The following is a 22,437-nucleotide window of genomic DNA, read 5'->3' as shown; positions in this document are numbered from 1 at the left end:
ACGGGTGGACCTGGAAGACATTCGATAACATCAGAGGAAGCGAGTTAGGCACCTAATAACTGTCCATTGGGGGGGGGGTTGCAATGAGGCTGACTGAGGTAGTGTGTATGTATGCCATTCGAGATCGCTGTAACTTCCACTTGCGTGGCTGTCGGCGCTCGCGGTGCGCGGAGTTGGGGATGATTGGTGATGCTGTGATTGCCTAATGTGTAATTCAGGTTTCACCCATTTCACTCGGTGTAACTCTGTATGTGGTAATACGCTGACTTTCTGAGCCGAGGAGGGGAAGAGGCCTATAAGAGTAAACCTCGCTGTGGGGGCCATCGCTTTGCGCCGTTGTATGTTCGGAACAGCAGCTCGTGCTGTGCCCATATCCTATGTCTTTGTCCTTCTCAGTTACCATCATTATTGTGTCTGGCCGTCGTTCCTCAAACTGGTATTTCACTTTGCTAGCATACATATGTCTCCCCACTTTTTTACTGTTGCTGGACTACCGCAGGAGCCCAGCGGTAGTCCGCAGCCAGGGGACAACGACAGTTGTGCGTGCGTGCGGGTGGGTTTTTCTGCTCCTGTTTCCCACCCTCCTTTGAAGGGGGAGTTGCAGCCGCATAGATCCTCTCTCCACAGACGAAAGTAAAGCCACACACACGAAAAAATCTAAGGCCCATAGGGTGGAAGGAGGGAAGGGGAGAGGTTGAAGTGCGCTTACCGCGCGACTTCCACCCTTTCCCTTTTTGGTGATGAGCTCCTACTGTGATATTTGCCGTAGATTGGACGTACCACACCATCATGGTGACGAGGGGAACGCCACGGGTGGCGCGACCAACCGCCGTCCGTCACCTGCAGCGGCGGAAATTCGCTGGTCCGCGGTAACGAGCAGACACTCAAGCAGGAATAGCGACGGCAAAGCTTGGGTAGGGGGAAGGAGTAGAGAGAACCGCCAGTCCCGAGGATTTTTGGATCGCCATTTTCAAACACAATCAGTGTCGCGGAACGTCTCACCAGCCATCGGAGTGGATCGTGGTACGGTCTGTTCGCTGCTTCGCAAAGCGAGCACCCCTCATTGTAGCCCTTCCAAGAGTGAGCCCAGTTCTGGTCCGCGACGGAATCAAACCGAACGCGTTGCGGAGCCACTTCCCCGTCGTGATCAGTTGCTACGGAGGCAGGGGGCTGCAGCGCACCAAGGGTATGCCGCGAAGGAGCGGCAGCCGAAAGTGCGGCGGGAACTTGATGTGGAAACCATGCGCTCTCAATCAACGGTGTTGAGTGAGGACCTGAAGGGCATGTTGGAACAGCTCCGCGAGGCAGTTCGTAGAGAGAAGTGTGGCGCCTCTGCTTTTGTTTCCGATGATGGTAACCGCACTGGGAACTCTAAGTGTGGCGAAAATTTTCCAGACGACGGATGCCCTCGCGTAGCTTTTCTGAAGTGCGAGTCGGCCCCATTGCAGAGTACCAGCGTTGCATTGGCGGTTGCTCCGAGCACTGATGTGCGGTTGGCGCGCAAAGGCGATGACAACAGCAGTAGCAGTAGTTATGAAAACCCGCCATCATCAGGAAGGGACCGCTCGCGACTCACTTTGTTCTCTCAAAGTAATTTGTGCAGTGCTGCCGTCGCGACGCCGGCAAAGTTCACCAACGTCGTCGATTCGACACCGTGTTCAGTGAAGCCCGCTGGTGATGGGAAGGCCGGCGTGGGGGACAACCCCAGTGTCAGCAGCAGCGCCAGCGACAATGATAACAGCGGTAGCATCTTGAAGCATATCGAGGTACTTCGTTCCGGTTTCGCAGACTTATGCGGGGCTGTTCGGGAGGACTTGCATGCTCTTCACGCACGGGTGGATGACCTTCAGCGACAGCAGAAACGACAGCAATCAATGTTGGATGATCTCGCGCGGCAACAACCCACGTGGGCGCGTGACGGCGGCAGCTCAGGTGAAGCAAGTTCACCCGTAGTGTATAATGAGGTTGTAGCCGAGCTCCAGCAATATATCGTTGACACGGTACATAGAGTAGTGCGGCAGCAGCCACGCACCACGTGGGTCGGTGGTGCTAAATGCGGCGAAGCTTCGGGGAAACGTCACCGGTCTACCCTTTGCAGTCCGCTAGCCAACGCTTCTCCCGTCGGTGAAAAGTGCGGTGACAACACCGTAGCCTCAGTCGGCACTGCCACTCTGGGTGGTTGCACGCCCGACAGGCATGAAGTCGCGCTGGAGCAACATGTCCACTCTGTCGTTCGAGCTGTTTTAAACGAATTCGGCTTTCCTGTGTGCGTGTCGGAGCTCGTTGAGCGGCAGAAGTCGCAGCAGCGGGAGATGAGGGTAATGAAGCGTGAATATCACCAGCGCTGTACGGCGGTAGAGGAGAAGCTGCGCCTCACGCTTGCAGCTGCCGAGTCTACCCACCTCAAGTCGCATGAGTTTCGCACTAGTGTTTTTGTGGAAGAGTTTGAGACGCCAGCCGGGACGGAGGCAGCAGCAAGCGCCCCACAACCTCAGGATAACCAACCACAACAACATCAAAGCAGTTCTTCCTTTCCGTTGCACCCTCCGCCTGCACAGACAAGCTCCGCAGAGGCCGCCGGTGATACAGGGACCGCTTCACAGAAGCATCTGTTGGATGTTCTTATGCGACGCATTCAACGTGTTACCGACGCTTACGAGGAGAGATGCCTTCAGCGCGTCAACTTAGAGGCTGTGCAACCGCTTGCAGAACACGTGCGGCGGCTCATGTCGGCCCACCAGTCGATGATTGACACCATTGTGGAGAGCCGCTGCGACCAGCTTGATGGGCGCATTAGCAGTGCCATACAACAACAGCAGATGCAGCTGAAGGAGCTACGGTCAAAGCTCAGTGGACTGCGTGTTGATGTTCACTCTGCTCTGAAAGATTTGAGCGAAAAGCTTAATGTGGCATGTCCGGGGTTGTGAGTAACGTGGGGGCAAAACTCGTCGGTCATCACGCTGTTTTGGAGTGGAAGTAGTCAACAAGGGAGGACAAAAGGAGCACACAATGAAATTCGCGCGCATACGCTTGCGTAACGGCTCAACGATAAAGTTGACCAGATGAGGTCTGTGCAAAAGACTATTTTGTTGCCCTGTGCTGTTGCAACTCTGGCCAATGCAGCTTGTTGCTGCCGCTTTTCCCTCTTTCACTGCTAGCCTTGATTTTGTTACCGTGAAGCAATATTACATTACTGGCTTAAAAACTTGCATCCCTGTAATTTTTGCGTTCTGGAAGTTTCCATCGTTTGGTTCGTCCTTCCTTTCAAAGAGGTTCCTTGCAGCTGAGTCGCTAACCCTTACTTGGGGGAGGGGGTTGCGATACTTGTGCTAGTGGGTCATTAGATTGGTGCCTCGTTTATTGTCATCATTTTCCCCACTTCCACTCCCACTCCCAAAGCAAAAACGGCTAAGAAAAGAAGCCTTGAGACTGAGGAAGACGTCAGCATAGCCTCAGTATTTCACATAGAAATCTAGGTATACTTGGTCGTGAGGAGGGAAGGTTGGCCCTCCCATGATGGACATAGATTGCGCGGAACATAACGATGTCCCTAAAAGGGACACAAATAGTCACAACAACGATTACGACATAGAGGATGAATTTGAGAGCATAGACGAGAGTCTACTTCATGGCGTTCCGTATGCCCACGATGCGGCGCCAGAGCTTCCTGACCCGCCAAAACCTGAGTCTGCTATTCTGATGTCCAAAGGTGTCTGTCTTCTTCCTTCGTGCACGCGTGTGAACTTTATGATGCGTGGTGACAATGGTGAGTTGCGCTGGCTCACTGCGTCGGGGTTGCAGGAAATTTCAGGATTTTCCAACCCCGATGATGAAGCTAGCAAGGAACAGCGGCGGCGAGAGCAAGAGGAAGAGGCCATCGAGGCAGAGGGAATGCGGGCTAACGCGCTGGGGTTGCAAAAACGTGTTGCCGGTAGTGGGCTTGGCTTTGTGAATGTTGCTACCTTGCATCGGCAAATATTCAATGAGGATGTGGAGGCCGCCGCTGTCAAAGATTGCGGTGCGGTCCAACCACGACAACAGCAAGGTGAGCAGCGCAGAGGACCATTGAGTGAAGAGGACTCGCTGTGGGTCATTAAGTATACCCCCAAGCGGTTCCGCGACCTTCTCAGTGACGACACCACTAATTTGAAGCTTTTGCAGTGGATGAAAAGTTGGGACGAGTACACGTTTCGGAACGGAGCTTCGCCAGGTGCGGATGGTCTGTCTTCTTCCCCTTCAACACGGCCCGATGACCGCATAGCGGTTCTTGTTGGCCCACCGGGCGTCGGCAAGACGACGCTGGCGCATGTGCTCGCTTTGCATTGTGGGTATGAGCCAATAGAAATCAACGCGAGTGTCGATCGCACAGCGTCCGGCATTGAGAGTGCCATTCAACTTGCTGTATCACCGGGGCGTTCAAGACGCCGTGCACAACGTCCAGCTGTTCCCACTAGCAACGGGGGAAACGGGGGATCTGTCACCTCACTTGTGGATATGTTAATGCTGCCGAAGTGTTTGATTATCGACGAGATGGATGGCATTGCAGCCAACTTCGCCTCATTTCTTCTGAAGCAGGATATTCATTGTCCCGTCCTGTGCCTATGTAACGATTACTACGTCCCATCATTGCGACTGCTACGTCAGCAATGTCGCTTAGTATTTCATGTTCCTCCCATCCGTCCCCAACGGCTGTTGCAGCGACTGGGTGAAATTGCGGAGCATGAGAACATTAAAGTGGCTGATGCGGTCCTAGCAGAATTGGTTCGTGCAAGTAATGGGGACGTACGTTGTTGCCTGAACACATTGCAGTTCGCCTATCGGTGTGTTGTGTCAGATACAGGGGAAACTCCGCAGCAACAGCATAAGCGGCAACAGGACTTACTGCGGGAGATGCAGGGAAAAGACATGAAGTTAAATCTGTGGGACATGTGGCGGGTTGTACTTGAGCGGCAGGACCGCGGCAAATACGTGCAACTCCTACGCAAGGAATTCGCTATGAACTACGACGCTGTTGTTATGGCTGGGTGTGCGAATCCCTTACCACTGAGCAGCTATCAGCAGACCCAACAACTGCAGGTTGACATGGATGTGGCGGAGGAGGGGTACGTGGCCACGGGTTTTAGGGTCGACCCCGGCTACACATATGTTTCACGTGTGCTTCAGTGGTGTGATGATACAAACGGGCTTCTTGATGGTCTTCATGAGTTTTACTTGCGGCGTTCGTACACGGACTATTCCTTTCTGAACACGTGTGCTGTGTCGGATGCCTTCTCGTTTCAGGATTGCCTCACAACCACGGGATATCGTCACACCCCCTTGCTGCCGTTCGCCGAACAGTACGGGAAGTCCGCAACTGCCACGTCGTGCTTTAGTTGCTGCAGCGCCATGGGACGCGGTTCTTCCATTACCGCAAGCGGCTTTCCTCGCGCGGCCGCGACAGCAGCTCGCCGTCGTGATGAATCTTTTCATATTACTCGTATGGTCAGAGACAACTGTCGTTCTTTAGAGGTGGCGTCACACCTGTACTCTACCACAGCTATCACGGAGGTTGTACCGTCATTGCTACGGTGCTTGTGTGATGTTTCGCTCCATATTCCGTCCCACACTGTCGCTTCAGGTGTAGGCCTAACTCCAAAAGATCAGCAACTTCTACGAGCTGCCGTGGCGCGCCACGCGTTATATGGGTTCACATATGTACGAACCACAAGAGGGCGACCTGGTAACCACAGGAGGGGGAGTGACGAACCGGATCATGTCGCTGAAGAGGAGGAGCATTGGGAGTTGGATCCCCCAATTCATCGCATCTGCTGCGCCTCGCTGAGTGAAGCACAGCAGGAGCGGATGCCAGGGCAGCGGCCGGCAGTGAGGGACACCTCGTCGTCTTCAGTTATGGTCCTCCATATGAAGGAGGAGGTGAAGCAGCTGTTGGTGGGCGAGATACATCGTCATATTATTCAAACCAGTTCGTTGCGCGCAGTAAGAAATCACGGGGGAGCCCGCAAAGATAACACTGGAGGTACCGATGAAATCGTTGTGAAAAGGGATTCAACGCTGCCGTCGCGGAAGCGTGAGCGGGACGATGAAATCGATGGGAGAGAGATTAAGGTGAAGAAGGAAGAAGAGAAGTTCAGCGGCGTGCCCAAGCCAGCGGATGGAATGCACGGGACGAGGACTGGGGTGACGGTTAAGCGTGAGGAAGATGCCGCAGAAATGTGTGGGTGTTCTCCCCAAGCAGAGGGGCCCAAAGCTGCAGTTTCTGCCGCCTTATCGTCATCGAAGCCTGCCCAGACTGTTTTGAAGGATTTTTTTGGGCGCCCTATTGCAGCGAAACCTAAGGGGATGCCGCTTGCGTTTTCTAAGGCGAAGGGAGAGAACGTCGTGGATCTGAGCAATGCAGGGGCACATGGGCGGGCGAAGAAGTTGACGGTGCAGTACATTTACAAGGAGGGCTGCACGAATGGGGTGAAGATTCCCGCATCCTTGAATGACTTTTGAAAGTGGTGCTGCACTAAGTCTTTCCGTGCCACCGAACGTGGGTAAAGCGCTCCAGAATCCGTTCTCTCGGACGTTGTCGGCTCTTTGACTCGCATGCCTATTTGCGGTGTCTTGTCGGCGCTGCTTTCTCCAGCTTTCACCATCCTTCACTTTTGTACATTTTCCCCCCATTTTTCGTGTGCGGCATTTTGCTGTGGGTGCCTTTTCAATTTGGCTACTTTTCTTCTTGTACCTCGCCCTTGATACGAACACCGTCAGCGCCACGGATTATTTTTCTGTGATAACACACTTTCTCCACTATTATTGGCTCATTTTCCCACCCCCTCCTTTCTGAGAGTCAGTGCGTTTAGCTTCACGCGCAGGCGGATGGAGTTTGAGGCCGGGCCGCCCAGCCGCCGCCCCGAATCGGTGACAACTTCCGAACTTACACACACGCCGTCATCGACCGGAACCACAGCGGGAACAGGCGCCTCGTTTGATTACGGGTGGCAGACACAGCGGGAATCAACCAGCCGGGCTCCATCAGTTGCACACAACATGACTAGCACTGTCAGCACAGACGACAACAACCGCTGTCAAAGAGTGAAGCGAGCGCTGTACGTGGACGAGGGCATGCCAATTCATGAACCGCATTATTACAAGGACTGGGCCTCTCCTGCAGAAGTGCTGCAGCTCCGTACAATATGCACTGACCTCGCCACCAAGCACAAGAACGAAACGGCTGCGCTCCGTCGTGAGCTGGAAGAAGTGCGAAACAGCCGTAATGCCCTTTTGCTGGAGGCGGAGGAGACGCGGCGTCTGCACCAGGTCTGTGTAAGGGCTGAAGGTGAGCATGAAAAGGCTCGTCGTGAGTACTCGAGGTGGGAAGGAGAGAGGGAACTTCTCCGCCTTCAGCTGCAGAGACTTAGTTTGGATAACCAGCGGTTGCGACAAATCGCAGGCCAAAGAGGAAATAGCAGAGGACCGCCCCACCAGCAAATGCAGTCTCAAATCCACGGTCGCCATCATCACCAACAGTTTGTCGGGCAGGCCCCCAGCAGCGGGAGTTCTGAACTGAGAGCTTTCACGTCTGGTACAACGCCAATGACAGGCTCAACGATTCCAACGCCGTCATTTACGTCGAGTTCGTTGCCTCAAAATATGGCGGAGCGCGGCGCACCTCATCAGGAGGGAGCCCAACAACCACAGCGGCGCCAGACGCAATCCATGGAGAGTGTAAATGGCATTGCAAGTAGTGGGTCTGCAGCGGCCGATGAGCTAACTTCCAATACTAACGGGTTCAACAGCAACGTCAATAATTACCTGGGCTCTGGCATCCATAGCAAGTGGGGAAGTGAGCAGTCGACCGCGTGCAGCTCCCAGCTATGCCTGCGTGAGCAGCTCCGCTTAATGGAGGAGTTGAACCGTACCACGATGGCATATACAGAGTTGGAGGCCCGTCTAAACTTTGCGCAGACACTCTGGGATCTCTCTGCCGCGCGGGAGGCGCAGCACTCCTTGATGTTGTCTGCGGAGGCCGATCGACTCAGGCTGCAGTTGAATCACTGGCGTTCCCTCGCTGAAGATACTGCCGGTAGGCTGGAAGCTACAGATGCCCAGCTGCGCGACTGCCGTGACGAATTAGATGAAACACAGCGAAAGTTGCAGGCGGCCGCTGCCACCACGGCTGCAGCAGTGGCAGCGGAGCGTAAGGAATCCCAGGATTGTGTTGCACTGCTGAAGTTAAACCATGCAGCGGAGTTGTCTCAGGCTCAGATGCAACTACAGAGGGCTCTTGACGACAACGCTCACGGACGTGAGACCCTGCAGCGGACTCTTGAGACACTTCAGAAGCAAACTGAGGCCCAGAGAGCCCAGCTCGTATCCGACGTGGCAGTAGCGGAGCAGCGGGCAGCAGAAGCGGTGCGAGCGAAGTGCGAGAGTGACGCAGCGCTGGCAGAGACGGTGGCTCAACATGCGTCGGAGTGTCAGCGGCTTGAACGCGAACTGCTAATTGAGCGCTCTGCTGGACGAAGGTGCGTGGAGGAGAATGTGAAACAGGCTGGGGAATTGGAGTCGTTACGTGGCTCGTGCATGACCCTCGAAATGCGCGTACGGGAAACGGAGGCAGAACTGGGTCTTGTGGCTGGTCGACTTAACGATGCATTGGAAAAGTTGTCCCTTAGCGCCAAAATGGAAGAGGAGCTGGAGAGCGTCCGCCTGCGTGCGGAGGGGGCGGAACAAGAACTGAAGGAACAACGAAAGCACTACGAGGAGAAGCAACAGGTACATCTTGCATCCCTCGCCAAGCTCCAACGAGAACGTGACGCAGATGTTCTTCGCCTTGAGCGAGATGTGGAGAAGTTACGGCGGCGTTGCAAGGCAACAAAGATTCGGCTCGCTGCCGCGGTTAAGGACGCAACAGGGTGGAGCGTGGAGCACAACCAACCTCAGGGCAGCGCTGCATCACAGGGAGAGGGATCAGACGAGGGCAGCTGCGCGGCCGCGTGCGAGGATGTGCGTCCCGACGCCGTTTCGTTGCTAAAGCAGTCGGCGGCGCTTGCGGGTACGTTGGCGCGCACCATACAGCGGAGCACGTACGCACCATAGAACATCAGTGTGGCTTTGCATTACGTACACATTTATTGCGCTTTTGAGTATGTCCATGTGCTTATATGGAATGACACGTGCGAGTTGCTTTCTTATGCACCCATAGATAATATGATAGAAATAAAATACGTCCCTCCCACCGGTGGGGTGTTTGGTGACCAGCGAGGCAGTACGGTTGGGTAGTTGGGGGCTGGGGAAAATACATTCTTTCCGCCTTTTTGTGTATTTTTGCAGCGACTGTTCATCGCCGTTGAAGTGAAGGTTTGTGGTATTTGCCTCCCAATACTGCAGTATTTCTTTCCCCGTGTTCTGCTGCTTCTCTGTTATGTATAATTCATTACTCCCTCCTTTTTGTTTCCTTTGGTGCCCCTATTACCGCTCTATTTTCATATTTTAAAGTCCGTGGGATTGCACTGGCAACATCCCCGACTTTAGTATTCGCGGCCTCCGCAAGAAGTGAGGTTTATATATTCAATCTCGTAACATCTATAAATAAAAGAAATATAAATACCTCGGAAAGGACGTGCAGGGGCATACACACATAGGATAAACCGTTGCCTTGGACGGTCGAAGCCTGCCATCCACTCCGGAATCTTGCTTCTATTGACGGCGTTATTGGATAGCGGTGCCATTTCACAACAGCTGTTAACGCCGAAACAAGTAAGGCAATATATATACATATATTTATACAGGCAAAACCGCTGTAAAAGGGTGTTAGCTTAGTACTTGAAAGTGGGAGATAAGTAAAAAAGAAGACAATAGTGAGGAGCAATGGGGTGTGGCGATTCGCGAGTTCGGGCATCGGCACAACCCCAGCACCAATCCCATCCGCAGTCGGTTGATGTACAGGACTGTGGCCCTAATAAACTTTTAGTTGAACGAGATAAAGAACAAGAACATGAGGAATCTTCCCCCGTTGGGCTCGAACCGCCCTGTGTGCAGCAGCCAATCGCCGCTGACAGTGCAAATAGCAATCCGGGGCCGCACCGCGAAGAGGAGGCGAAAGAAGCAAATGCCGTTTCACCACCTGAAGCTCCCGTTCATTTTAACCGGGACTCGGAGGTCCCGACGGAACTGGTGACGACGGTGCCGTCGGGGGTTGCGCCCGGTGGCGGGGGGCGGGAAGTTCCGGAACGAGTAAATGGGCCTGAGATTGTCGATAGAAAGGGGGGACATGACACAGAGGTGCGTTTGAAGGAGCCGAAGATCAACGGAACTGCGGTGGCGTTGGGGCCCAGGGACAAGGAAAAGGATGTGGATGCCGGTGATTGTGAAGCTGAGGGGGGAATGTCCACGAACGCTGAAACCCCTGCCCTGACAGAGGATACTCCTGCTACATCGAACTGCGGTGAGCGTAACGGCTCTTCCACTGTGCCATTGGAGCGGTTAAGGCTGCCTGTACGGAAGAAGCAACCGAGTCGCTGCCTCGTCCATGTACTTGAGGGTGATACCGTCTCCGTAAGTGTATCGAGCACCAGCACCGGCTACGTGTCTTTCACTAGTTTGATCTCTGCTTATGGTTCCAGTGGTCATATCCGGAAAAAGTCTACACTGCGCCCGGGGGATTTATCGCTCGTTACATTGTCACCCCTCTCTTCCGCGGCTAACACCCCTCGTAGTTCTGGTGAGGGTTTAAAGGCTGCGGCAGGGGCTGAAGAGTTGAGCGGGCAGGCAATGCGTGGTTTGAATAGCAGCCGCATTTGGCGCTTCAGGAGGCTCAAAATAATGCCATGTGGAGATACATCTCTTTTGTTGAAGGGACGGCGCCGCCGGCGTAAGGGCTCGCGAGCGACATGTGGCACTCAATCCACACACAATAGGAGTGGTGTTTTAACCCCAACGCAGGCATCATTTTCAGCATTAGGTGCGGTAGCGAATTGTGGGCGCCGTGGAATCAACGCTGTCGACCCGCGGAACCATGTGGTTCACATTAGTCGCTAAGTGTGTGAACATTCATTGCGTAAGATAACAATGGGACACGGGAGGATGAGAATAACTAAACCATTTTTTTTTTTTTTGGGAAGGTAAGTGGTGCTGTGCGAAAAGAAAAAGGAGGAAGGGGAGGGTATCAAACGCAAAAGGAGAAAATTGTGCACAAAAAAAACAACAAGGGATCCAAACAACCGGATTCGGTGGAAGGGTACAATCGAATAGAAGTGAAGTGTTCCGGGATGTCACTGTATTTTTAATTATTATGGATTTGGTTATGATGATGCTGCTAGTGGCATGTGCGCGTGCGTGAGGGCGAAGTAGGTGTGAGCCCCCGGGTGAACTTTTTGGACCGTCATGCCATCATTTTTTCGTTTTACCTCCTTTTGATTTTTTTCTTTTTGGCTCTATTCGTTGTTTTGTGCATTATTTCATATTTTAATCGCTCGTTTTTTTTTTCCACACTTCTTGTTTTTCTTTCACGCAGTTTCTTTCTCTTTCTCTCTCTCTCTCTCTGTGTGTATATATGCGTGTGCACGTGCATGGAAGGTTTATGCTATTCCTTTTTTCCCGCTTCCTGTCCCACCGTGCGAGGTTTTACTTCAAACTGCATGAAACCGCCTTAAAAACGAGCGGTATTGAATGTGCGAAAGCTTGGAATAGAGAGAGAAAAAAAAAAGAGAGAAAAAAAACGAGCGATCATTCCTTCAGTGAACGGCGACGAGGGAAAAGAGACTAACATTAATAACAAACGGAAGTAAAGGGAGGAGGGAAAGTAAACATGCAAATAAATGGAGAATAAGGAAAAGAAAAATATGACCAAACCCGGTGCAGATTTCAAGCAAGGCAGGGTTCCATCAATGAAAGGCCGCTCGAACGCATGCGTTTGTTTATAAATATGTAAATATGTATATATGCATAAACATATGTCTGTCTTCACTTATATCTATTTTGGGATTCTCTTACGCGCATGCGTGTTTGTTTATGGCTTTTCAACCAACCGGCTGTTTGGAACAACGCTGCTGTGCAACACCCACTGCTGTATTTTTTTTCTATTTTTGTTAATTATTCCCGTACATTCGCCTATCGACGGGATTCAGGACACGCATGCATTGAAATGAATGTATTTTTCCTTCCCAATGTGCGTGTTTTATTTCTGCTGAATATAAAAATAAATCAGTACAATTTTTGTTTTTTTCGTGTCAATTATTTCGCCACCTTTCCCATATTTTTCTCCCCCCCACTTTTCTACTTCTCCTTCTCCTCTTTCCTTTCCTTTGTTCGCGTTTAAGTTCCTGCTTTTGGGTTTCACACTTTCCCTTTTCCTTTCTTGATATCAATTTTTTTCTTTTTTCTTTTTTTGCTCTCCTCTTTAAACCCTTTATTGCCCCGGCACTGTGTAACGCATTTGTTTTCTTTTCTTTTCCTTCCTTTTCTCCCTCTTTTCCTAGTTCATGTATTTGTGTGTTTAGACACAATTCCGTCTCATTTGTTTTCTTTTCTTTTCTTTTCTTTTTTTAAAGAAAAAGTTTACCCACACCTTGTTTCTTTTTTTTTTTTCTCCATATTTTTCTTTTTGTTAAAAAAAAGTTCTCACTTCCTCCGCTTCTTTGGTACAATAGGCACTAGAGGGGTAAATATAAATATATATATATATTTATTAATATGGACGGGTGATTACGTGTGTGTGTGTGTGTGTGTGTGTGTGTGTGTGCATGTGTGTGTGTGTGTGTGCATGTGTGTGTGTGTGTGTGTGTGTGCATGTGTGTGTGTGTGTGTGAACATGAGTGACCGCGTGGTTTTGTTTCCACTCGGTTTTTCTCATCCTCTCTATTTTAGACATGACGCCCCGCTTCCTCCTAATTTTTTTCCATCATCTAATCGAAGGTTTTTTTTTTTTAAAAGAAAAAGTAAAAGAAAAACAAAAAGAGGGATTATATCGTTTCACTCCCGTCATCTTCACCCTAAAATCACTCCTTCACCTTTTTTGCTTTTTCTATTTGTCTTTCTCCGTGTATATTTGTTTCAGTTATTACATATTTTTCTTTCGCTTCTCTCCTTATCTCTATTCTTTTTTCTTTTTTTTCTTTTTCTCTTTTGTATTTGAATATTAATATATTCCACACGATGTTTTTGGTTCAAGTGCCCATTCCAATAGAAACTGCTTTTTTACTTTATTTAAAAATTAACTTCCGCACGCATAGAGCAATTAAACACGCTTCAAGCGGAAAAATAACGAGTAGGGAACTGCACATCCCTCGAGTAGGGAAGAGCCAACAACAAAAGCAGTAGCAAAATAAATAAATAAAAGGAGAACGGAGGGGAAAAGGAGGAACATAAAAAAAAAAAAACAAAAACAAAATAAAAGGAAGAGGTCAGCAAGAGAGAGAAGATCAGACTCGGAAGACACACACACACACACACACACACACACACACGAAAAAAGAAAAGAGAGGGTGTGAGTGAGTGAGTGAGTGAGTGAGAGAGAGAGAGAGGAAAGAAAAGAAAAAAAAAGGATATTTTTTTTTTGTAGGCAAAAGCAACAACAACATCATCAAAAAAACAAAACGGAAGGGTTGAAAAGTTGATAAAAGCAGGCGAACAACCACCTGAAAGGTACGGACGCCGCCTTCACAACGGCAACGATACATTTGATTCACAATCACCAATAGCAAAGTCGTGTGTTGTGCTAAACAACAAAAGGAAGGAGGAGGAAACAGATAAAAGAAAAGAAAATAAAAAATAAGGAAAATAAAAAGAGAAGAGAAAATATTTCCTCTCGAAAGCTGGATGGAAGACATTCCACAAGATCCTGAGAGGACCGTTGCTGCTGGCGTATTTTCCATCGCTAATTTTCCCCCACGGGCCCCGAGCCCACCGACTCGCGCCAGACGACAATTAATGTTAGCAACTCTAAAGAAGGAAAAAAAAGAAAGAACAGAGGGCCGCGCCAACAGCGTCGGTTTCAATAGTAGTGATAACAACTACGCAAGTGATTGTTGTTACGGCGCTGAACGTAACCATAACCATAACCATAACCATAACCGCGACGATGATGTCGATGATGATGATGGCTTTTATTATTACTTCTCCAATGGGGATGATGATGGCGCTGGCGGTTGTTGTTGTTGTTGTTGTTGCGATGATGTTTTAATGGCGGAGGAATCATGCCGTCGCTCTGGAAGTCGCTCACGTTGGTTTTCGCGTACGGGTTCGTTTGGTTTTACGGGTGGTCGCATGACTCCTCTCGCGTGGTGTGCATGTGAAGACGCCTCTACGCTTAACGGAGATGAGCTGACGGGTGGTCCCGCCGTTGCAACTGCGAGTGCTTCAATTGGAGTTGCTGATATTTGTGCTGTGAGTAGTTGTTCTTCGCCACGGCCATCATATGGACAAGCATTTGTGCCTCTCGCACGCCGATGGTTAAAAGATCCATCACCTTCCATACTTCCATATCCAAACCCCGGTTACTACAAGCGTAATCACAATGGACTTCACAATCGGAGAAGTAACAGCCGTCATGGTTATTGCAGTTGCAGTTGCAGCCGAAGTGGTAGGGGTGATGGAGAGGCAATTGCAACCTCGCCTTTAGCATCCGTGCGTGACTGCGAGATCACGTAAGCAAGCAACAACAAGCCCATGCGTACGGGTATGCAACCCATTCATTTATACATAAATATAAATAGATAAATATATATTTACATGAACCCGTCCATTCGTGCATATATATATATATATATATGAAGTGCATACACGTGTATGTACTTGTATGTACATGTATGTGCGTGGTTTAACCACGTTATTGGCAAAGTGAGGATTTAATGCACTCGCTTGCGGTCGTGCAGGCCTGGTGAAATGAGTAATGATGCAAGTGCGAGCTGACGTTGCTGCACATTTTCGTATATATATATATATATATATATATATATATGTGTGTGTGTGTGTGTGTGTTTCTATGTTTTCTTTCCTTTTCATTCCTTTACTTTACTTTACTTTTATTTTTACTTCCCCCCATTTTTTTTTTTGTGTAAGGCACTTCTTTCCTCTTCCCTTCCGCATGATATAATGCGGATGTAGCGCTACTTATTACTGTTTCTTTTTTTTTTTTTGGTTTTGTAACGGCACATGCGAAAAGGGGAAGAGAATGGAAAGGGGATGATTTAAACGTTATGTGCATTTCTCATGTACAGAAGACCATGCGAGTGTCACTTTTTTACACTACTATGGAAATATGGAAAGAGAGATGGGGTTAAAGTGGAGGGACAAGAAATGAAAAAAAAAATAATAATATTAAAATGAAAGAAAAGCATAATTGCTTTTTGTTTTTGCTTCAAGAGAAAACAAAAATAATCAAGCGGACAAGGAAAAAGTGTTAGGATTAGGAAAGTGAGAGAATGAGAGGGTGTCCTGATGCAAAACAACAGAGACATCAGTAAAAGCAAAATAAAAGAAAAAAAGGGAGAGAAAAAAAAGAAAAAAAAAGAGAAGAAAAGGGAACGACAACAAGAAGTTACGAAAGGGAGGAGGAAATCGATAAATATGTTTATTTACAACAATTAGTAATATTTGACTCGCATTATTCATCCCTTTTTTTTTGTTTCTCTTACCCTCTCCTCGCACATTATCGTATTCTTTCATTCTTTTTCTTCTTTAAAAAAAAAATGGATGAATGAATAGATAAATTACTATATATTTAATTATCATATTATATTGTGATTTTAATAATTTCGTACTTTTTTTCTTTTTAAATATTCTTACTTATTTCCCTCCTGCTTCTTTACTACCTCACTTCACCTGACTTCACTTCACCCCACTTCATTATCTTATCTTATCTTATCTTACTTTTTTGTTTTTCTCTGAATAATATTCTTATCTTATCTTATTTTAGTCCGTTGTTGTGTTGTGTTGTGTTGTGTTGTGTTTTTTTTTTTGAGTCATCACTATTGCTTTTCCGCCGTAAGGTATTTCTCTTTCTTTAGCTAAACGAATGATTTGAATGAATGATTTGAATGAATGTGTAGGTGTTAAATTGCCCAGGAAACTCACGAATAAGGAAATCAACAACAACAAAAAGAAAAGAAATAAAAAAGAGATGTGAAGAAGACGTGACGGTTTCTTTTCAAGATGAGATTATGCGACATTTCCACCTTTTGTTTGGTTTAGTTTCTTTAGTTCATTTTTTATTTATTTTTATATCTTTTTTTTTTTAAATCTTTGGCTTATACTTTTGTGTTCTTTTTGCGCCTTTTGTTTTTGTGTGTTTGTTTGTTAATGTAAAGTAATTTTTGTTTTCTTTTTACAGGTATTTGTTTCTCTCTGTGTGTTGTAGATAGGAGGTCCTTCCTTTTTTGTTTTTTTTTTGTTTTTAAAATTTTTCTTTCTTTATTTTAACATATTGTCCTCGTACTTCTTTTATCTTCCCTTTTTACTCATTTTCTGATTCTCCCCCATTTTTTAAAAAAGAAATCTTTTTGACAATATGTTATCCGCTGGATGAATATTTAGATGCAAGTGGATGAAAGCGAATATTCGTGATGATGCATTTTGCCGGATGTGTGTTATTATTATATGTGAAAAGGAGGGCAAAAAAAAAACAAAGAAAAACTTATATGCATATATACATATTTTATATTTATATGTTTATGTGTGTGTATATTTATATTAATGTGTTTCGCATGTAAGTGTGTAGGTGTGAGCCCGTAAGTGCTTGTTTGGTTTGCTTGTCTTCTTCTCTATTTCCCTTTCTATTTATCTTTTCTGCTCATTTATTTATTTTATTTTTATTTTTATTTTCTCTGCTTATTTATGTCTCTGTTTGTTTCTTTTTTTTTGTTTTATTTGCTTCTCAACTTTGCTTCTTTTACGCTCCCGTTTGATGCGTTACTGAGGAGCGTGTACGAACTCTCATGCGTTTACTCACGCATTCATTCATTCGTTTATTCGATCAAACCTTTTCTATTTCTTTTTTTTGTTCTTGCCATTCCTCTTAGTTCTTGTTTTGTTTTGTTTTTTCTGTTCTGTTCCGTTTTTTAATTATTACTCACCGACTCAATGTTTAAATGGCAGACTCGCCTATTAATAAATAACGTAAATAATAGTTTTTGTTTGTTCGTTCTTTCTTTCTTTTTTTTTTTTGTAAATATTAGCCGGTTCTCTCGTCGCCTTGGCGAAATATTTGATGTCTCCACTGTCTCTATTTATTCATTTGTTAATTTATTATTTGTCCTTCGTTCTGTGCTCTTTTATTTGCTGCCGCTTCTGCTGTTGCTGCCGCTGTTGTTGTTGTTGTTGTTGTTGTTGTTAGCGTGCTTCACTCTTTCTCCCATTTCCTTTCCTTTCCTTTTTAATTTTTAATTTTTCTCGTGATTTGGTTGTTATATATTTACGCTTTCCTTTTATTATTTATTTCACTGAGCAGAAAATTTCAAAACTGCTTACTGTGCGTGTGTATTACGTCGTTAGCAGGAAAAAACAATCGTTTAGGAAACAGACAGACAAACAGGAAGAATAGCAAAACAATTATCCGGTAGTTCTTTTTTTCTTTTTTTTTTTGTTGTTGTTAACGAACATCGAGAGGAATAATAATAATAAAGAAGAAGAGAGAAGGCATAAACAAAAAGCAAACCAAATCAAAAAAAAAAAGAAAAAAAAAGAAAAGAAACAAAAGCCAAAACAAATAGCTAGCGGCAAAAGTGAAAGAACGGGAAAGGGGAATTAGAGTCCGTCACCTCCTGCATCGTAAACGACACCACACGTTTCTTTACGGCGCAAAGGTTGTGTTATAGCGAGGGAAAGGGAGAGTTTATTTCTCATCAACTGAGGCATAAATAAAAAGAAATAAAAGAAATATATAAACACAGACACACACACACATATATATATATATATATATATATATATTTGTGTGTAAGATTTGGAAGGCATTAAAACGGCGAGAGAGGAAAGGGGAGGAGGAGGAGAAAAAAAAAGAAAAAGGAGGACGTAAAACAGAAAAGCGGCAGATAGTTGTGGACGATCTCGGGGGGGAAAAGTGAAGTTGCTGTCAAGTGAAGGCTCTGGGGATATACGCGGTGAATAAAGGGTTAGTAGGGGGCAATAGGAAAAGGTAGTCGCGTCCCGTATTAATCGCATACATCTCGAGGAAGAAAGAGAAAAAAAAAGGAAAAGAAAAAAGGGTTGAGAAGAATAAGTTGTTCTATCATTTGGATCACATAGGAGGCAACTTTATTACATTTTCTCATCACCCCATTAACAGTAGGAGAGGTGAGGGGACAAACGAACAAACAAACAAACAAACAAACAACTGAAAATAAAATAAAATAAAAAATCAAAAAGAAAAAAAAAAGGAACAGCAAAACAAAGAAATGAGCCTCTCCAGAAGCCCTGAGGCGACGCGTCCCACCGCAGCCGTTACTTCATTTCGCAAATCTCCCATTCCCTACCCGGGCGTATCACCGCTTCGTGAGCGTTGCCCGACGTCGCTTCTCGCCCGCTCCGTAGCCGATACCTCGCCGCTTCCGAATTTCCCACCAGCGGTTATTTGTACTTGCGATCCTCCAGGGACGGAAAGTGTTTCCGCCACACCTCCTCTCAGAGATGTTTCTCCGTCCCCGCAGCATCTGATGGTAAGTGACAGAGAAACCGAATCCGTTGAGTTTGGATGCCGAACTGTTGTTGAACGCGAACCCGGGACGTGGGGTGGCACACGCAGCGAAGCCAATAGCGTTGCGCACCGTTCCGCCGCACCTTCTATGGTATATGTCAGCCAATGCAGTGCCGTATGCGATACAAGTCTACTTGGACAAACGTGTTTGTGTCGTCGCAGCAGCACCAACAGCATGATGAGATGTGGAGAAAGCTTGGTAGAGTTGCAGCTGGAGTCTGGTGCTTTTTCATCTCGGTCGCAGGAGGGAAATGTGCCGCCAAATAGTCCGCTCAACCTCCCAGTCGATTTCTTTTCGCAGCGGGAGGGAAGTTGCTCTCGTGTGCAGTTCACGGAGTCCTCAACGGACGGGCAACTGCCGATGGATCTGTCGTGCGTGTCGTGGGGACATTCGCTCACGACTCCTGTCGGCACGACCAGTCCGGTGGATTGTGCAGGAGCGGCCGGTAGGGCGTGTGGTAACACAAATCAAGCCATGCAACCCAGTGGAGGTGTCAACCGTGCATCAAAGTCACCATGCGCAAAAATACCAGCCGTGACTACAAGGGGGAACTATCAATTGACATCTCGAACAGCCGGCCGCGTGAGCTTGGCATCACATCGGATAAATAAGAGCAGATCTGGAGGTGGACCACATCATAGCGAGCACAGCGTAAGTTGGTCACCTGCACCGCGCAACCCGACTTGCACTCCTCAAGAATTTGCAGCCCGCAGTGCAGTTGATAGCGGGAATGCAGATATACAAAGTGGGCGGTGTGACTCTGAGGGGATCAGTGGGGATGATGCTGTGAGAAGGAGCCTGGCTCCAGGCCGTTATGATGATAGTGGAATTGCTTCAAGTGCCACAGGGGAAAGCCGGGGCAGTTCCGTTCCGCTTCCGGAATACGAAATGCGTGGCGCACCGCACCGTGTCGGTGGATTTTTTTTGGAATTGCCGCCATCCATACCTCTCAGCCCGGGCAGCAATGTGCACTCATCGCGTCGTCCAGCGGTGCTGAATGAAACATTATCATCCGAGGGATCCAAACCCAAGGCTGGATTGTGCCTCCGCCCGCAGTCAATGTTGAATGAGACGGTGAGAGTCAACGGGCCAAAGACAAAAGGAAATGAAAACATCAACATCGCGAGTGGGCGGGTGCCGCAACGTGGGACACTTCGCTCCGCATGAGTGTGCGCCGCTTTCGTAATTGTTATTGAAGCATCGTAGCAGGTCCCTTTGGTCCTAAAGTGTGTGTATGTATATGTGTGCGTTTTTCGCCTTTTCTATTTCTATTTCTATTTCTATTTCTGTTTCTGTTTCTCTTTCTTTTATTTTATTTTGTAAATGTACATGCTTGGGGGAATTTTGGAGGGCTACTTGACTAGAAATAAGTGGATGTGTGATATAATTAGAAGGGAAGATTTCACCCCGTAACAAATAATATAGATGACAGAGCTACACAGAGCAGTGAGGGAAATATCAGCAAAAAGGGGGTAGGAAGGAAAGGGATGGAATAAGAGGAAAGATGAGGTCATGACGGACTAAATGAAAAAAAAAAAGAAAGAAAGAAAGAAGGAAAGAGAAGAAATTTAGTAGAGGCGCATAAGAAAAACGAGATGGTGACAAGAAGGAAAATAAAAGGTTACGTAATGCGAGTCATGGAGATAAAAAGGTCAAAGAGAAGTTTATTGTCTTGGCAAAAGACGGATGAGGAAATCGAGAAAAAGAAACATTCCTTTTCTTTAGTTTGTTTCTCCTCCCTTTCCCTTTCTCCCTTCCCTCTTCTCATATCTATATATACCTCGAGCACTGTTTTGTTTTTTTTTTCTTCTTCACTAAGTGGATTTAAAGGGGGATGAATGAGTTTAGGAGAGTGTGGGATATACACGAAATACTGACAGTTGAATGTATGGGCTGTGAAATGGATTAACAGATCACAAATGACATTTAATATTTTAAATGACAACAGTGTTAGAAGCATTTGGGGATGAAAGGTTCTTGGAGGAGGAGATGTAGAACTCCTAGTTTTGTTTTATTATGATTGTTATGATCTTTTTTTTTTAAATTTTTTTATTTCAAGAATGGTTTTTACTATTGTTCTTCAGGGTAATCTACAATCTGTGAAACTTATTGAGATTTGGTGGTCAACCCATTTTTTTTTTTCGCCCCCGGAAACATTTCTCTTGCTTCTCCCATCCCATCCCATCCCTTTTTCTTTTTTAATTTTCCTTGTTATGTCATCTTTTAGTTGTTATCATTAGAGACGTAGTGGCTGCCTTGTGTTTTTGTTTTCTGCTCCACTCGCACAGGCGTCCACTTTTGTGTTTTTTCCACACCTAAATAAATATAAATATAAATATATATATATATATATATATATATATTTGTGCGTATGTACTTTTTCTATTTTAAATTTTCCGCCGTCTGGTCCTGATGGTGAGAATAGAGAGGAAAAAAGGGGAAGAGAAGGAAAGCAAAGCAAAAAAAAAAAGAAAAAGAAAAAAAAGAAAGAGGATCCAAATAGTACTCTGTTATTCCTATTTTCCCTCTTTTATTGGTTTCAATGGAGAATTCGATATTTTGTTTCACGTCTCTGTTTCTTCCATTTTACTATTACTGTTGCTGTTATTGTTATTGTTATTATTATCATTATCATTGTTGATTCTACATGATTTCTAATTGCACTTTTTTTGTTTTTGTTAGATCGAGTTACTCACTCATTACTTCACATTTCTTTCTTTCTTTCCGTCATGTTTTGTATTGTTTTCTCATTAAAGATTTTTTTTATTATGCTACTCAATCCTCTCAGTTTCTTTTTTGTTTTTCGTTTGAATTGTTATGGGCGCTGCTTTTGTAAATTTCACCCTTATATTACTTATTTTTGTTAGCTTCACCTTTCTTATTTCCTTTCAGACAATCGCCTCTTTTTTTTTTTATTTGTAACCTTTACGCACAGGAAATGTGCATTCAATTTTTGTACCTATTTTTAGAACTTTAAAAGAACAAAAAAAATCAAGAGAAAAGAGGAACTGTAAAAGGAGGAAAATTAAATGAGGAATAAAAGGGAGAAGGAAAAAAAAAAGTGCACGAGGGACACAAATAGGAGGGGAAAGGAAATATATATTAAATAAATATGTTGAGAGGATTAATTCAAGTACCGATTGACACATGTGAAGTAATTGTGTCGGAGGAAGTGTTTGTGTGATGTTATATGTGTTGTTGTATGTGACGGTTTCAATATTTGTACGAGTATTAGTAAGCCGTACATTTAGAGGGACAGCGCTTTTTTTTTTTCCCCCTTTTTTTCTTTTTTCCTTTTCCCTTTCCTTTTGTTTGCTGAAACGATGTCATTATGACCAGATTTTTTTTTTTTTTTTGCCTCACTTACATCGCTTTTTTTTTTTCTTTTTTCGTTTCCACTTTCCATAGCATGCATTATCGTGCGTGTTTCTTTTTTTTTAATTTTTTTTTTTTACAACCTTTCCTACATATTATTGTGTGCATAAACGTTTTCGAAAATCGAGTAGAGATATCAATGAAAGATGCCGCCACTTTCGTGTGTGAGTGCTTTAAATTAAGGAATTGTCCCACAGCAGATCATTCACTTTTTGCGTTTCTTTTGTTCCCATCAGCATATAATAATAATAACAATAATAACAACAATAATAAAGATTGTAATAACTACTGATATTCCTTTTTTTTTTCCTTTTGATTTATCTGTTCAGTTGTTGGGCTCACGCACCTGAGCGCGCGTAAGCATATATTTACATTACGTGTTTAG

General features: G+C 46.0%; 13 protein-coding genes across 13 annotated transcripts; 9 read left to right on the top strand and 4 right to left on the bottom strand.

Annotated features, from left to right (window-relative positions):
- Positions 1-30: 30 nt before the first annotated feature.
- TbgDal_VII7875 (hypothetical protein, unlikely) lies at positions 31-372 on the bottom strand (the record flags this gene model as incomplete). Its single annotated transcript, XM_011776892.1, has 1 exon — positions 31-372. The coding sequence occupies one exon, from the start codon at positions 370-372 to the stop codon at positions 31-33; it is 342 nt and encodes a 113-aa protein (XP_011775194.1).
- Positions 373-740: 368 nt separating this feature from the next.
- TbgDal_VII7870 (hypothetical protein, conserved) lies at positions 741-2,927 on the top strand (the record flags this gene model as incomplete). The annotated part of the gene is made up of 1 exon (XM_011776891.1): positions 741-2,927. The coding sequence occupies one exon, from the start codon at positions 741-743 to the stop codon at positions 2,925-2,927; it is 2,187 nt and encodes a 728-aa protein (XP_011775193.1).
- Positions 2,928-3,513: 586 nt separating this feature from the next.
- Positions 3,514-6,495, top strand: TbgDal_VII7860 (hypothetical protein, conserved; the record flags this gene model as incomplete). The annotated part of the gene is made up of 1 exon (XM_011776890.1): positions 3,514-6,495. One exon carries the CDS (start codon positions 3,514-3,516, stop codon positions 6,493-6,495), a length of 2,982 nt encoding a protein of 993 aa, XP_011775192.1.
- A 366-nt stretch (positions 6,496-6,861) lies between these two features.
- TbgDal_VII7850 (hypothetical protein, conserved) lies at positions 6,862-9,084 on the top strand (the record flags this gene model as incomplete). The annotated part of the gene is made up of 1 exon (XM_011776889.1): positions 6,862-9,084. One exon carries the CDS (start codon positions 6,862-6,864, stop codon positions 9,082-9,084), a length of 2,223 nt encoding a protein of 740 aa, XP_011775191.1.
- A 771-nt stretch (positions 9,085-9,855) lies between these two features.
- TbgDal_VII7840 (hypothetical protein, conserved) lies at positions 9,856-11,025 on the top strand (the record flags this gene model as incomplete). The annotated part of the gene is made up of 1 exon (XM_011776888.1): positions 9,856-11,025. The coding sequence occupies one exon, from the start codon at positions 9,856-9,858 to the stop codon at positions 11,023-11,025; it is 1,170 nt and encodes a 389-aa protein (XP_011775190.1).
- Positions 11,026-11,983: 958 nt separating this feature from the next.
- On the top strand, positions 11,984-12,304 carry TbgDal_VII7835 (hypothetical protein, unlikely; the record flags this gene model as incomplete). The annotated part of the gene is made up of 1 exon (XM_011776887.1): positions 11,984-12,304. The coding sequence occupies one exon, from the start codon at positions 11,984-11,986 to the stop codon at positions 12,302-12,304; it is 321 nt and encodes a 106-aa protein (XP_011775189.1).
- A 1,499-nt stretch (positions 12,305-13,803) lies between these two features.
- On the top strand, positions 13,804-14,634 carry TbgDal_VII7830 (T. brucei spp.-specific protein; the record flags this gene model as incomplete). The annotated part of the gene is made up of 1 exon (XM_011776886.1): positions 13,804-14,634. One exon carries the CDS (start codon positions 13,804-13,806, stop codon positions 14,632-14,634), a length of 831 nt encoding a protein of 276 aa, XP_011775188.1.
- Positions 14,635-14,679: 45 nt separating this feature from the next.
- TbgDal_VII7820 (hypothetical protein, unlikely) lies at positions 14,680-14,988 on the bottom strand (the record flags this gene model as incomplete). The annotated part of the gene is made up of 1 exon (XM_011776885.1): positions 14,680-14,988. One exon carries the CDS (start codon positions 14,986-14,988, stop codon positions 14,680-14,682), a length of 309 nt encoding a protein of 102 aa, XP_011775187.1.
- Positions 14,989-17,064: 2,076 nt separating this feature from the next.
- TbgDal_VII7815 (hypothetical protein, unlikely) lies at positions 17,065-17,367 on the top strand (the record flags this gene model as incomplete). Its single annotated transcript, XM_011776884.1, has 1 exon — positions 17,065-17,367. One exon carries the CDS (start codon positions 17,065-17,067, stop codon positions 17,365-17,367), a length of 303 nt encoding a protein of 100 aa, XP_011775186.1.
- Positions 17,368-17,727: 360 nt separating this feature from the next.
- TbgDal_VII7810 (hypothetical protein, unlikely) lies at positions 17,728-18,144 on the bottom strand (the record flags this gene model as incomplete). The annotated part of the gene is made up of 1 exon (XM_011776883.1): positions 17,728-18,144. The coding sequence occupies one exon, from the start codon at positions 18,142-18,144 to the stop codon at positions 17,728-17,730; it is 417 nt and encodes a 138-aa protein (XP_011775185.1).
- Positions 18,145-18,377: 233 nt separating this feature from the next.
- TbgDal_VII7800 (T. brucei spp.-specific protein) lies at positions 18,378-19,844 on the top strand (the record flags this gene model as incomplete). The annotated part of the gene is made up of 1 exon (XM_011776882.1): positions 18,378-19,844. One exon carries the CDS (start codon positions 18,378-18,380, stop codon positions 19,842-19,844), a length of 1,467 nt encoding a protein of 488 aa, XP_011775184.1.
- A 454-nt stretch (positions 19,845-20,298) lies between these two features.
- On the bottom strand, positions 20,299-20,637 carry TbgDal_VII7794 (hypothetical protein, unlikely; the record flags this gene model as incomplete). The annotated part of the gene is made up of 1 exon (XM_011776881.1): positions 20,299-20,637. One exon carries the CDS (start codon positions 20,635-20,637, stop codon positions 20,299-20,301), a length of 339 nt encoding a protein of 112 aa, XP_011775183.1.
- A 1,371-nt stretch (positions 20,638-22,008) lies between these two features.
- Positions 22,009-22,344, top strand: TbgDal_VII7792 (hypothetical protein, unlikely; the record flags this gene model as incomplete). Its single annotated transcript, XM_011776880.1, has 1 exon — positions 22,009-22,344. One exon carries the CDS (start codon positions 22,009-22,011, stop codon positions 22,342-22,344), a length of 336 nt encoding a protein of 111 aa, XP_011775182.1.
- Between the last annotated feature and the right edge of the window lie 93 nt (positions 22,345-22,437).

The sequence above is a fragment of the Trypanosoma brucei genome, chromosome 7 (genome assembly GCF_000210295.1).
Source record: "Trypanosoma brucei gambiense DAL972 chromosome 7, complete sequence".
Lineage (NCBI taxonomy): Eukaryota > Euglenozoa > Kinetoplastea > Trypanosomatida > Trypanosomatidae > Trypanosoma > Trypanosoma brucei.
Note: the sequence above shows the minus strand (reverse complement) of the source record. Positions and strands in the feature narration are given on the sequence as shown.